General features: G+C 38.9%; 1 protein-coding gene across 2 annotated transcripts in view; it reads right to left on the reverse strand.

The window, feature by feature from the left end:
* Positions 1-14,933, reverse strand: part of TTC28 (tetratricopeptide repeat domain 28) — a gene marked incomplete at both ends in the record, with an annotated part of 616,677 nt that overhangs the window by 168,799 nt on the left and 432,945 nt on the right. For both annotated transcript variants that reach the window (XM_079717073.1, XM_079717072.1), the window contains one exon: positions 2,457-2,964. In XM_079717073.1, coding sequence (XP_079573199.1) covers positions 2,457-2,964 — 508 coding nt within the window. The remainder of the gene's footprint in view (positions 1-2,456; positions 2,965-14,933) is intronic.

Consider the following 14,933-nt stretch of genomic DNA (forward strand, 5'->3'; position numbering starts at 1 on the left):
CAAAGAAATCAAAAAAGACAAAGATGATCTGAACAACACCATCAACTACCTAGACCTAAACAACATCTGTAGAGACACCTACTGCAATCCTACAAAGTATGTTCTCTGACTGCAATAGAAGTAAACTAGAATTTGATAACAATAAAGTTTCTAGGAAAATCCCAAATGTTTTAAATTAAACAGCACTTCTAAACAACACGGGGGTTAAAGGGAAATCACAGACAATTTTAGAAAATATTTTAAACCCAATGAAGGTAAAAACATAATACATCAAAAATTATTAGATGCAGCTAAAGCAGTGTTTAGAGGAAATTATATATTTTTTAATGCTTGTATTAGAAATTTAAAAAGTCTAAAATCAATGACCTAAGTTTCAACCTTGAGAGGCTAGAAAGAGGACCCAAAGAAAGCAGCAGGAAGAAAATGATAAAAATGAGACCAGAAAAATGAAATTAAAAAATAGACAAGCAATAGAAAAAACTTAACAAAAGCAAAAGTTGGTTCTTTAAAAAGATCAAGAAAATTGATAAATTTCTAGCTAGAATGATGCAGAAAAGGGGGAGGGGGTTAGTACAGGTACAAAACACAAACTACCAATAACAGAAATGAAATAGGACATATCACTATATATCTTATAAGCATTAAAAGGAAAGCAAGTATTATAAACAACTTTATGCCAATAAATTCAACAATTTAGATGAAATGAACGAAGTCTTTGGAAAATAAATACAACTAATCAAAATGATAGATTTCTGACACAAAATGATAGAGAAAATATGAATTGTCCAATATGCACAGTCTTCTACACTCCAGGTGTCAAGCCCTCCAACCTATCCTATGTGCCACTGCTTGACTTGTCTTCCTTAAATATCTAGTCAATGTTCTCACTTCTACATTTCAAAACCTTCAGGAGTTCCTGTTCACTAACAATTCCTTGCCTAGTTTTCATAATAATCTTTTACCATCCTCTAGCACATTCCTGAAGGCTAATCATGCCACTATCCCTCAGATATGCCAACCTATTGCATCAAATTCTTCTTTCACATACCCCTTGCCATCAATGCCATCCCATTTCTGACCAAATCTCAGCTATTCTTCAAGGTCCACCTGGGCGTCATCTCCCCCAAGAAGCTTTCCAGACTATTCCCAGCCCTCAGGGCCTCCCTTCTGGGAATTTCATGGCAACACAACATCATTAACACTGTTGTCCTATGTATTAATCTTATTTTCCCAACTAAATTATAAGCTCTTTGAGGGCAAGGATTTTTTTCAAACTTCTCTATCACGTAAGGCAATTATTCCAGGATTCAGCACATAGTAATGATTCAATAAATACTTGAAATCTGTTGAATGAATATATCATACCAAGAACTTATTTCTATGTTTTTTATCAGGCTCTCTAGATTCTCATTCTGATCTCAATACCATCTTCAGCATCATCTCCACGGATTTGCCAGACTTTTTCTAACAACCATATTCACGAAACATATGGTTACAATAAGCAGAGGTAGAGGGGAGGGAGAAGTAGTGCTAAAATTATATAAAGAGAAATAGGGTTTTGTAGGTCACAAAGAAAAGGGGACTGACTTTTACAGTGCATTGCCACTAATATCTGCTAAGCATACACTAATAAGAATAAGGTCACCGTCTCCTTGTCCTCTCCCCCGGCTGAGTCCCTGTGGACATAACAAACCATGGGCTCCAGGCACAAGGATGAGTTCCGCTTATACTTCTGAACACATCTGTTCCTTTCATTCATTATGTACCAACATCTGTTTGGGTACCAAGAAAAGATAACAATATCTTCTAAAAAGTAGCCAGTTACTAATACTTATCACCTCTTACCATTCCACATAAATTCCCCCAAATCTATAAATATCTTAACTGTAACCAAGTACTATCAAAACATAGACTGCAAATCTATCTTATTTAAATTTTTCAAAAAATAATTTTACATTTACACTATAACTATCAACATCATTTGTGAATACAAATACATTGAGGGGAAAAAGTACATTTCCTTTGGGGTTAAAGTCACCAAGTAAAGAATTCCCTCTAAACAAAAATCCTCTCAAATTCCCTTCCATTGATGACTTCCTAGCAAGCTTCCTTTTCATTTAAACCAAACATAGCTTTGTCTCTTCATTTCATCCCCCTTCTCTCTAATTAGATAAATCTGGTCGTTCTTCTCTCTAGACAGATTAAAAGGTTGGGGTGTTTTGTTTTTCCAGTATTTCAGAGTTCTAATCCTCAGAGCACTGTGATGACAGAAAAGATCCTGTGATTTAGAGCAGGCAGGCTCCAAGGAAATATATCTGAAGGAAATATAAAACACACACAATGAGGAGATTCTTTTGAATATAAACACACAGATTCCTGTAAAAGATAGTGGGTTACTCCAGCTATTTCCAGCCCTTGGCCCTGACCCTGGGTCCCGCAAGCAATCCTGTCCTTACCCAGATTGGAAGACGCTCGCCCCTCTGCAGCCCGGTCCTTGAGATCCTCAGCGATGCCCAGCTGCTGCTCATGGTACTGTTTAGCTCTCTCCAAATCCTGCATGCACCTGGCAGCATGGCCCAGGCCAGCATAGGCCCGCATCTCAATGGCCTTCTCCACCAACTCCTGAGCCAGCTCCAGCACATAGTTGTGGTAAGACATGGCCTTGTCAAAGTTCCTCCTGTAGTGGTAGGCACTGCCCAGATTGCTGTAGGCGCGGGCCTCTTCTCGCTTGTTGCCCAGGTCCTTGGCTATCTTCAGGTGCTGCTCATGGCACTGAACAGCATTCTCAAAATCACCCATGGCAATATACACAGCTCCCATGTTGCCGAGTTCTCGGGCTTCAGAAAGCTCATCTTTGGATTGCTTGGCGAGAAGAACACACTGTTTGTGACTGGCCAGTGCATTGGGGTAGTCTCCAATGGCTGTGTACACGTGGCCTAGACTGCTCAGGGCTGATGAAGCTGCCTGGAGAGAAAGGATAAGGCAGAGAAAAGAAAGCACATCAGAAAATGGCTTTGGTTTGTTTCAGCAGATAAAATGTTAGAGAGTTTGCCCATAACCATCCAATCCTATCTCTAATGGTGTTTCTATCAGTGGTCCGCAGACCTATGCAGAACTGAAAAAGAGCACATCCAAACAGCAAGTTCCTAATAAAAGACAATGGCATTTTTTTCAGGAACATTCAATACCGAATCTCATAGAAACAGGTTGTGTGCCATATATAACTTTCATCTTAAAGACTTGACATTTCTAATATTGTGATATTATATCTCTGTTAATAGCTATTAACCTCTGCAGCATAAGAAAATATTGAAGAAAATCGAAATTAATTATTACGTGTAATATAGCATAGGAAATTCATAGGAGAAATCCATGCTAGGCTCTTTGCACCCCAGGCATTTCTCAATTCTTGTCTTCTCCCAAAGCAAATGGATACATTAACGGCAAGGGAGATCTTTAGATTGATGATTGATAATTTTGTGACCCAGGACCCACTGGAGGGTCCTGTTCTCTTATCTTTGTTACCTCAATGTAACTTCATCAGTGCTGGTTACTGTGGAGGGCTTAGATTAGATGAGCCCCAGAGGGAAGTAACGGGAGTTACAACTACATCTCTACATCTCTGAATTGGGTAGCCTCCACGGGGCCTCACCACCCCTTTTTAGGCTCACATTGCTCTTCGAGCTTTGCTTTTCTTGCCTAGAGGCTCTCTCTTCTGACCCCAGCCTCTGTGCAGAAAGATGCTATCTTCCTAGTCCCCGCACACTGCTTGCCACTCAAGTAGTTCTTGTCTAAAGAAAAGAACATGAGCCCTTTTTGTTTTAAAGGTTTTAATGAAAATGACTCTATATTGGCTTAGTGAACCAAAGGGAAACAAAAATAACAAAGGAGATGTTACACAGGTTCTAGAATCTTACCAAGTGCAGATAGTCTTAGATTCTCGTCTTTAGTTTCTAACTCCTTTGCAGAGACATAAAAGGGAAGTTACACCGAGCTCTCCTGCACTTCTTTTCATTCAACAACTTGCCTATCCTTCCCTTCCTTCACACCGTACCTACAGCTAGAGCCACGTAGCCCCCTTTCTTCATGATGCTCCTTCTTCGTACCATGAATATGTGATCCTGGCAGAACAAAGGGTAAACTCTGTCACAAGTAGGCAAGTGATCTTCACCAGGGCCTCCAGGCTAGGGAATAACAACGAGGGAAGGCCGTCCCACCTGGAGTAAGGGTATTTCTTTATCAGATGTGTTCTATGTGCACTTCAGAACACTTTTATTAATATTTCATAGTTGTGAGTGATTTGCTACCCTATTTCTTTGCCTGTGAAATAGCAGTTTTGATCAAAATGACTGAGACTGACCATCTTTACAATGCTTGCAAATTGTGTATCTGCAAAAGGTTCCATATAGTTTTAAGTTGCTTTTATCATTTCACAGATGTTCCAACAAAAAGCTTGAGGAAAATAGAGATGAAATAAACACTTAGAAATGTACTTTTGGGTTTTTGGTTTTTTTTTTCCTGAGTGGTGGAGAGCAGAAACAATTCCATGAAAATCACAATCCTGTAGCAATGTGATTCTGGCAGACGCAGCAATGATGTCACCCAAGAGCATGCCACTTGGACGTGTACTGGCCTCAGGTTCCTACTTTGGGAACCTCTTCAGGATCAGAGGTTAAGACTTCTTGTTGGCACAGTGCACATAGGCCTTTCTACTGCTCACAACTCCCCTCCCCACACCTGACAATCTCCTTTCCTCCGTTGCTGCAGGATGGGGGACTCAGTCTCTTTCCTTTTCTTCTGTAATTGGCCCTCCCCTGCTTACTCTCTGAGGTCCTTCTGTGCCTAAGCCAGGCTAGAGAGCAGGACACAGTCCACAAACCCTCCCACCTGCAAATCTTTGTTGCCCTCAAAGTAGAACACATGGCTCTTTCACTATGGAGCTAGTGTGACTTAGAATCAGACACCCTTGGTTCAAAACTGCACTGCTGTTTACTAGCCCTGGGACCTTCAGAAACTTAACTTCTCTGAGCCTTGGTTTTCCAGACAGACGTTTCTAGGTCCCAGGAACTGAGTATTTTCAAACTTAGCCACGAGCCTCTGTCAAATGTGTAAACCATAAATAATTCACTAGATAATTCCAAATAGTAGATCTGGTTGGAGGCAATGAGCCCTTGAACACTGCAGGGAATAGATTAATAAGGCCTGGGGCAGGCACAGCACCCCAGGCATCACTGTTCTTAGAAACTTGTGGTATGTGGCAACTCCGAATGATAGCCCAGGGATCTTCTGCTTCTGGTTCTTCATTTCTGTAAATGCCAGGGAGACACAGGAGCTCATTTGCTGAAGCTCCCCCAAACATAAGGAAAGGGAGTATTGGGGCATTTCCCCTCTAGGGCTGTGAGGAAAGAGGGAAGGGCTACTGCATTAGCTCTTCCCTGGCACCATCCAGTTACAAAGCAGCGCTATCAGGCTGGGACTCTTCACGCAGGTGTCCTGGAAACCGGCAACTCTAGAAAGGTCAATATAGTTTATGAAGCACACATCATAGCCTCTGAAATTAGAAAGGCAGCTTGATGTAGTATAAGCATGGAATAGAATTTAGAGTCAGAGGCCCTGGCTGTGTAACCCTGATAAGTCATTTCACTTCTTCACCTGTATTTTCTTTATATGTAAACCGTTCTGATAATGACAGCATATGTACTTTCCAAGGTTAGGATGGGATCATATGAAGCAGTGCAAGTGAGTGTCCTGAGTAAACTGTAAAGTTCTCTGTAAATGCATCATTAAGGTGTGGATGGATGTTTTATGACTGCAGGCCGGCTGGGCTGAGCTCTGTTACCAAGCAGAAGCTAGTAACGGCACCAAAAACATCAGTCATTACAACCAAACATCTATATTCCTATCAGTTGCCACAGGAAATGAAGTCCAGTGTTTTACAGCTGCTGGGCAAATAACATGTGATCATATTTATCAGCTAAGTGAATTACAAATTAATCACTTGTCTTTGTTCCTGTTCCTGTGGAATAAGCTTAGATCTGAAACATGGTTTCAGGCTGTTAAGAATCTGAAGACCCACTATCTACAGGGAAACACAGGCCCCACCTCAAGCAGATGCTGCACTTGCCACTAAGGTTCACACTGCCTTTGTATATTAATCTCTTTGAGATTTTTGTGCTAGAATAGCAGCAGCTGCTTCCCACAGTGGAAACATTTTGGAACATCTGTATTTGAATACCAAAATGCACACAAACAGTTATGCTAACAAACTCTCTGGGTGGAATAAGACAATACTTTTCTCTTTTTACAAGATATAAATTACTCATGTTCTTGCCAAAGCATGATTTCCAGCTGCAGACTTAGCACACAGCAGTCATTACCCCTTGCTCTGTGACCCAAATATTTGCAGAAGAACTGCACCTGATGAGTCAGTTTCGTGGGACATGGAGCTAGAGAAGGAAATTTGCTCATATTTTTTCAAACCACCTTTAAGGACTTTCAGTTTGAGACAAGAAATAGAGAAAGTTTAAACTACCCAGAAAACCACATTGATGATACTACCATTAAACATTATTTTTCAGAATTAAACGTGTTCCTCACAACTAGCATGTTTTTCCCTTTATTGTATGTATTTTATAAGGGTTATATTTTGTGGGATGATTAAATGCACATATAGAGAATATCTGATAAAACTGCTGATTGAATAATTGCATGTAGTTTTAAGAAAAGGGGAAATACACCCACAGCTAGTACCAGAAATACAGTTTTTCATCTTCACTGTCCAAATCCACATGCACCTTGTATTCCTTGCCAGTTCAGTGGCCACGAACCCAAGGTACTGGGTTAACCACCTGCAACCCAAGAGGCAGAGGGATGTAGAAGAATAGGGGCAGACTCTGGAATCAGGCATGCATGGGTTCAAAGGACAAACTGTGTGATACTACACAAGTTCTGCAACATCTCTGAGCCTCAGTTTCCTCATCTGTAAATGGGAATATTAATATCTCACAGTGCTCTGATGAGTACTAAGTAAGATAGAACTTGTAAAGAGCCCATTTCAAGGCTCACAGAAGATGCTCAAAAATTTTAGATTTTCATTTCTCTTCCTACCCTAACTTAGCTTTATTCATTTCAAAGATGTGGTAGAAGATGACCAGAAAATAGAACATGATGTTATATGTCACCACAACTAAAAACAACACAAGAAGCGTGTCCCACTGATGGCAGGAAGGGTCATTATTTTCATACGCTAAAGCATATTACTCGTATTACTCTTCTGCAAGTATAGACATAAGAAAATTCACCCTTTACTCCGGGGCATTTTGGAATCATTGGTATATCCAACACATAATGTTGGTAAAAGCACTTTAAGTGGTCAAAGCTTACATGGATATTAGAGTGTTTTGGGGTCTGTTGGTTGGTTCATTTGTTCATTCATTCATGTACTCAAGAAAATTCTCTAGACACAAACAGAGTCAACTAATTTTTGACAAAGGAACAAAGGTAATTCAATGGAGAAAGGACAGCCTTTTCAAAAAATGGTGCTGGAACAACTGGACATCCACATGCAAAGAAAGTGAATCTAGACACAGACTTTACACTTTTCATACAAATTGACTCAAAATGGATCATAGACCTAAATGTAAAATGCACAACTATAAAACTCCTAGAAGATAAGAGAAATTCTAGGGGACCTAGGGTTGGGAAATGAATTTTTAAATAAAACACCAAAGGCATGACCCATGAAAGAAAAAATTGCTAAGTTGGACTTCATTAAAATTAAAAACTGTTCCCTGAAAGAGATACCATGAACAGAATGAAAAGACAGGCTACAGACTGGGAGAAGATATTTGCAAAATACCTATCTGACAAAGGACTTGTATCCAAAATACACACACAAAAAAAAAACAAACTTAAAACTCAACAAGAAAACAACCCAATTTTAAAATGGACAAAAGACCTGAACAGATACCTCACCAAAGAAGATACAGTTTTCCCTCAGTATCTGCGAGGGATTGGTTCCAGGAACCCCCATGGATACCAAAATCTGCGAATGCTCAAGTCCCTTATGTAAAATGGCATGGTATTTGCATATAACCTATGCACATCATCTCATATTCTTTAAATCATCTCTAGATGACTTATAATGCCTAATGCAATGTAAATACAATGTAAATAGTTGCTGGTACATGGCAAATTCAAATTTTGCTTTTTGGAACTTTCTGGAATTTTTTCAAATATTTTTGATATGTGGTTTGTTGAATCTGTGGATGCAGAACCCATAAATATGGAGGGCCGCCTGTATGTAGATGGCAAAGAAGCATATGAAAAGATGCTCCACATCATATGTCATCAGGGAATTGCAAGTTAAAACAACAATGAGATACCACTACACATGTATCAGAATGGTGAAAATCCAAGACAACTGACAATATCAAATCCTGGTGAAGATGTGGAGCAATAGGAACTCTCATTCATTGCTAATGGGAATGCAAAATGGGACAGCCACTTTGGAAGATGGTTGGGTAGTTTCCTACAAACATACTCATAGCATATGATCCAGCAATCATGCTTCTGCGTATTTACCTTAATGAAATGAACGTTTACATCCACACAAAAACCTGCACACGAATGTTTGTAACACCTTTATTCATAATTGTTAAAAACTGGAAGCAACCAAGATGTCTTTCAATAGGTGAATGGATAAATAAAATTTGATACATCCTTACAATAGAATATTATTCAGCACTAAAAGGAAAGGATCTACCAAGGCACAAAGAGATATGAAGGAAACCTTAAATGTATATTCTTCAATGAAAGAATCCAGTCTTAAAAGACTACACACTGTATGATCTCAACTACATGACACTCTGGAAAAGGCAAAACTATAGAGAAAGCAAAAAGATCAGTGTTTTCAGCAGGAGAAAAGGATGGATCACAGGGGATTTTTAGGGCAGTGAAACTATTCTGCATGACACTATAATCATGGATACAGGGCATCATACATTTGTCAAAACCCATAGGCTTTACAACACGAACAGTGAACCCTAGTGTAAACTATGAACTTTAGTTAACAATATTATATCAATATTGGTTTGTCAATTGTAACAAATGTACCACACTGATACAAGATGTTACTAAGAGGGGAAACTGAATGGGGAAGAGAAAGGGAATGTGGGAACTCTCTGTACTAGCTGCTCAATTTTCTGTATATCTAAAACTGCTCTAAAAATGAAGTCTATTAGTTAAAAATTAATAAATAAATTGGAGTTTTCCTCGTTGGGGGAGTGGGTAATTCTAGGAAATGGAAACAGCACAAGCAAAGGCATGAAGTATTACAGAGTGTGTAATGATTAGAGACCAAGAAGCTGGTTAGACCTGGGAGTGGGGATAGTGGTTGGAGGGGAGTCTAGAAAGGCGGGTTTGGATGAATTCTGTCTGTCCATCAATTTGTAAAATCTAACGCATTTTCCATGTATGTTGTTTCATTTAATTATTAATAACAATCCTTTTAACTGTGTGTTGTTATTATTAAATCCATTTGTGAGATAACGCTAGACTCAAAGAGATAAAATGACATGCCTAAGAATACACAATTGATAGCACTGATGGCAAAGCCAGGGTTCAGGTCCACAGACATCAGACTCTAGCTCTCATGCTCATTTGACTACATACAGTTTATCCTCTATTGAAGAATTTACAATCCACCCAGGGAGCAATAACAGCCACAGGTTTAAGCAGGGGACTGACAAGATCAGATTTATACTTCCATGTATTTCCATGAAGTAGCTGAAAAGGAGGGAGATTGGTCGTAACAACAACAACAAAATGCTTAACTAAAATAACAACTAATTAGAATACAGTAAGATCAATGTTAAGCACTAATGATATTAGGGTAGGTTTTAGGGATATTCACAAATATGCTGGCATCTCTGTTTCGAAGCAGGTAAGACTGCACATCACTGACTGCATGAAGTCAGGTGTGAGTGGCTACGTGACCTTCTTTGGCCAATAAATGTGATCACATCCATGTAAAGCTTTAAGAACCAGTGCGTACTTCACCACATTTTCTCTTCTCTTTGCTACACACTGCTCCATCAAAATTGAAATTTAAGTGACAATCATAGCAATGTGGGCCCTGGCTGACCTGTAATGAATACACAGCGGGCACAAGAAATAAGCCACTAAGATTTGGGAATTTACTGTTATTGCAGCATAACCTGGCCTAGCCTGACCAGTACAATACTGAGCATAAATTAATAACTTTCATGCTCCAGTCACTATAGTTATAGTTAACACTATCTAGTGGTTCAATTATTTGAATTACCATAGGTTTCCGGGTGATGAAATTTTAGTCATTTTTATAGAAAAACTAAATTTGAGGAGAATTAGGTACTAAAAACGGAAACTTAGCTAATCTTTAAAAATCTGTATTAACCCAGATACAAGGGTCTACCTGGTAGTAATTTACGCACACTGCAGATCTATTTAGCGGGAATCAATAGCCACTCAAATACAAACCTGTAGAAACAGAAGACTGAATCATGTTCTATAAGGTCTATACACTTCCTACAGTCTTAAATACCATTCATTCCCTATTTAATGAGTGTACTATAGCCTGAAAAATCTACCCTTAGTCAGCAACTGAGTTGATAAAGTAATTCTGTATAAAAAGTTAAATGATAGTCATGAATGTCTAGAGTTGCTTACTCAATAGCCACACAAAAACAACTGTACAAAAATAATTTTTAAAATGTATAATCTATATTGTTGAGGACGTTGTCCATGATACCACCAGATGTCATCTTTATAAGGACCAGTGGAAAAATTTCTTTCAGATTTCAATGCAGCTGCTATGGTTTTATCTTAAGAAAAATGTGAATCATATAAGCAGTCATGTTTACCTTTTTGTTTGAGTCACCAGGAAGCTTATAATTTAATACAGAGCCTCCTTTTAACAGCCAGATAGAATCCCATAGTATGTTCAAACTCTACCCTGGCTTCAGCATATGATATGATCCTAATCCTCTCATTACTCTGATTTCTTCCCTTTTATGTTTTGTTTCCTGCTCCCACAAATCCTTCTTGGATTACAATAGAGAAAAAACAAATCAGCAAAACAAAAACAAAAAACAGTTAAATGTTAAGGCTCTTGGTAGGGAGAAAGCTCCTGAAATGGGATCTCTAAGAATTGTGAACTCACAGCCACAGCCTGAAGAAGAGATTTAAATACCACATAAACAGGGAAATTTTTAATTACATGGTCTTTAGTAGTCTTCAATCATTTCATGCTGTACATGCTCAATAACTGGCGTTGGGTTTATGATAATCAGTCTAACCAGTTTGTCCCAATTCCTAAACTTAGCATTGGAGGAATATTCTGCAGTTGTTACTAAAAAGTAAGACAGTGATTTGTGTACATCAGAATTCTTTCTACCATATTACTATACCATAGTTGGAATAGTTGGTTTGAATCTATTACTATGAGCTTAGAGAGAAGTTAGTGACAGTTATAGCTTCTCCATAGGTAACCTGTCAGCTTTTCCTAATACTGTGGGACCAGAGGAGCTTTCACAATAATTATTTTTATCAAAGCTATATTAGGGTTGGAAGAATAATACAATGTCAGAAAGATCTATTACCTAGACCTAAGAGTTGCTATCACAGGTGATAAATTACTTATAATGCCCAGCATTAATAGAGCAATGTTTTCAAACCAAGTATTTGTAAATGTCCTTTGCAGATGCAAATTAACAGATTAATAAGGAAACAAGCTTTCTTGTTTGAGAAGCTGGGATGACAGATTAGCTATTAAGAGCAATTTATAGGTCATAAGATATGAAAGTTGGCAAGAAACACTACCTCTGCTGGCTCTATAAACAGTAAAACTGCATTTAGTTTCCCAAAGGTATCCTGTTAGACATTTTAATTATACCATAAAAACTGCCAGAATTTATAATGAATTCATTTTTTTTAAACTTGATGCTCCATGTAAACTTGATTCAATACAACAGGCATCTGTGCTATGTGCTGTAACTGCCAAGTTGCAGCCAATGCAAGAGTGTGTGCTACTTCCTCATGAAGGACTGCAAATGATGAGGTTGATGCTGAACGACAGAGGAAAGAAGATGTTCCTCCCTAACATCTCTTCCAGGTTACTTAAGGATGCTCCTCCCTCCTTTACATCTTAATACCTTCCACTGCAGCCATATGCTATCCCTTTAGAGAGATTTTTATAAAGAATTCCATTCTACATAGCTCTTTGGCCACAAGATGGTGACCCAGTAATAATCTTAGAGACTTGGTAGTCCTATTAGGGAGTTGAGTGTGATTGGGGATAAATTCTCTCACTCACTTGAAATAATCAATTGAGATGATTTTTGGAAAGTTATTTCCCACTCTCAGTTTCACCTACATCTTCAGTTTTATTTGGGGGAGTGACAGGCAGATAACTTAGTTTCAAATTAGTTTTTTACGACATAACTCACTCAAGTTTCTTATGCAATAATTTGACCTGGGTTAAGAGACATTCTCCCATAGTGCTGTTTTAGTCCAGTCAAAACTATTCCATTCCACACTTGCCAGCCAACCTGAATTTTAGTAGACTATAAAACATCGTTTTGTAGGGAGTTGGAATGTAGTCAATCACCCTTTGAAGACTGAATCATAAAATCTGGCTTTGGCTGAGCAGGATATAATGGAGAAATGTGGAGAGAAAGAAAGATGGAAAACACATATGTGTTCAAGTACAAATACAAGAGGCAGAAGAGACATTTCTTGGAAGGAAGAAACCCCAAGCAAAGGACAGCTTATTTGCTAGGACAAGCAGATAACAATTTAAACAAGAAATCTTTTAATTGGATAGAAAGGAGTCCTCAAGGATCCTGGAAAGATGTTAGGAAATTAAGAAACAACCGAGAACTTCTGCTACCATCCATGAAGGAATATCATTATGGCCCTCCCACATTAAAGAACAGGCCTTAATGCAGGCTGAGGGCTTCTGAAATTCATGGCTTCTAACTGTTCAGGAATAAATGGTCCACAATCTCAGCTCTCTGTACTTTCGCTTAGCCTGGCAGATTCAACTTCTATCCCTGTTGGATGATTCCAAACTCAGATTTCAGAATAAGAGACAGGATTTTAGAGCTGGAAGAGGCCTTATAGATCACCTAATTTCATTGGTTTTCAAACTTTGTTTAAATCAAATTAAAAATACAGGGCTTTCCTGGTGGCGCAGTGGTTAAGAATCCATCTACCAATGCAGGGGACACGGGTTCGAGCCCTGGTCCAGGACATACCGAGGAGCAACTAAGCCCGTCCGCCACAACTACTGAAGCCCGTGCGCCACAACTACTGAAGCCCACGCGCCTAGAGCCCGTGCTCTGCAACAAGAGAAGCCACCCAATGAGAAGCCCGCGCACCTCAACGAAGAGTAGCCTCCACTCACGGCAACCAGAGAAAAGCCCACGGGCAGCAAAAAAGACCCAACACAGCAAAAATTTTTTTAAATAAATTTATTTTTAAAAATATATTAAAAAGACATGTGATTTACGTGATTAAAAGTGTTGTTGTTTAGGTTACTTAGACTAGGATGCACTTTTCTCCCCAGCACCCTTGGGAGAATCTATGGCACCCTGCAGGTTTGAAAACCACTTACCAATGTTACTTCTCAATGTCTTTAGATATAGAAACTAAGACCAAGAGATGTCAAGTACCTTGGCAGCAGGTCAACCTGCTAATGACCAGCAAAGGCAGGACTAGAGCCCAAATCTTCAGGCCCCCAGCTGTTACCCTCCTCACTGTGCTTTGCCCACATTCCATCACACCATCTCACAGTCACCTCAAACTCAAGCCCTCACTGCCTTTCCTAAGTCTGTCCTGTGATTTCCATGATTAATGAAAGAAGTGAACGTTATCACTATTTCTTCCAACAACTAGTTAAAAGCTCAGTGTTAGCATTGACTTTTTCCTTTCTTTTGGCCCTCATATTCGGCAGCCACCCAAGACCAGCTTTATTAGACTTGTGAAATTATAATTATACTAGGTTTTATTTAATAATCTTCACTTTAATGCCAATTATTTATATAAGAGAACCACTTAGAATTAATTTCTGACGGTGTTATTTTATTTTATTTTATTTATTTATTTTTTTGTGGTATGCGGGCCTCTCACTGTTGTGGCCTCTCCCGTTGCGGAGCACAGGCTCCGGACGCGCAGGCTCAGTGGCCATGGCTCACGTGCCTAGCCGCTCCGCGGCATGTGGGATCTTCCTGGACCGGGGCACGAACACGTGTCCCCTGCATCAGCAGGCGGACTCTCAACCACTGCGCCACCAGGGAAGCCCCGGTGTTATTTTAAATAATAAGTATTATCTTTAAGGTTATGTGACGATGTTAACAGATGAGGTTTGTAATATATTTTAAATACATACTGCTCTTCCCTCTAAAATCCAAGCCAGCTATTTAGTGACAAATTCAGTGGCAAACTTTAATAACTTCAGTAAAACTTTAGTAACTTTTCTAACAGCGACTGATTCTGTCTCCTGAATAATAATGAACTTAGTAATTCCAGGGTAATACAGTGACTAGAACTGTCTAGGTTTAAATCCTGTCTCTGCTGGCCATCTTCCTGACTCTTTGTCCTTGTTTCCTTATCTATAAGGTGGAGGTAATGATATCTATCTCTTGGGATGGTTTTAAGCATATACTTAAAGAGCTCAGAATTGTGCCTGGCACATTATAAGTATTCAATTACTGCTAGCTGGTATTATAGATGCTAAATACCAATAAAATTGAGTAAATTAAGTAATTTTAAAGTCATATATTTACATTCATTTAACCTGTTTTGCACATTTATTTAAAATTTAAATGTACTAAATTAGTGCCTGCCTTCCTCTCTCTCATTATATTAATTTAAAAACCTGAAAATGTCATTTC

Source organism: Hyperoodon ampullatus (genome assembly GCF_949752795.1).
Source record: "Hyperoodon ampullatus genome assembly, chromosome: 13".
Classification (NCBI taxonomy): Eukaryota; Metazoa; Chordata; class Mammalia; order Artiodactyla; family Ziphiidae; genus Hyperoodon; species Hyperoodon ampullatus.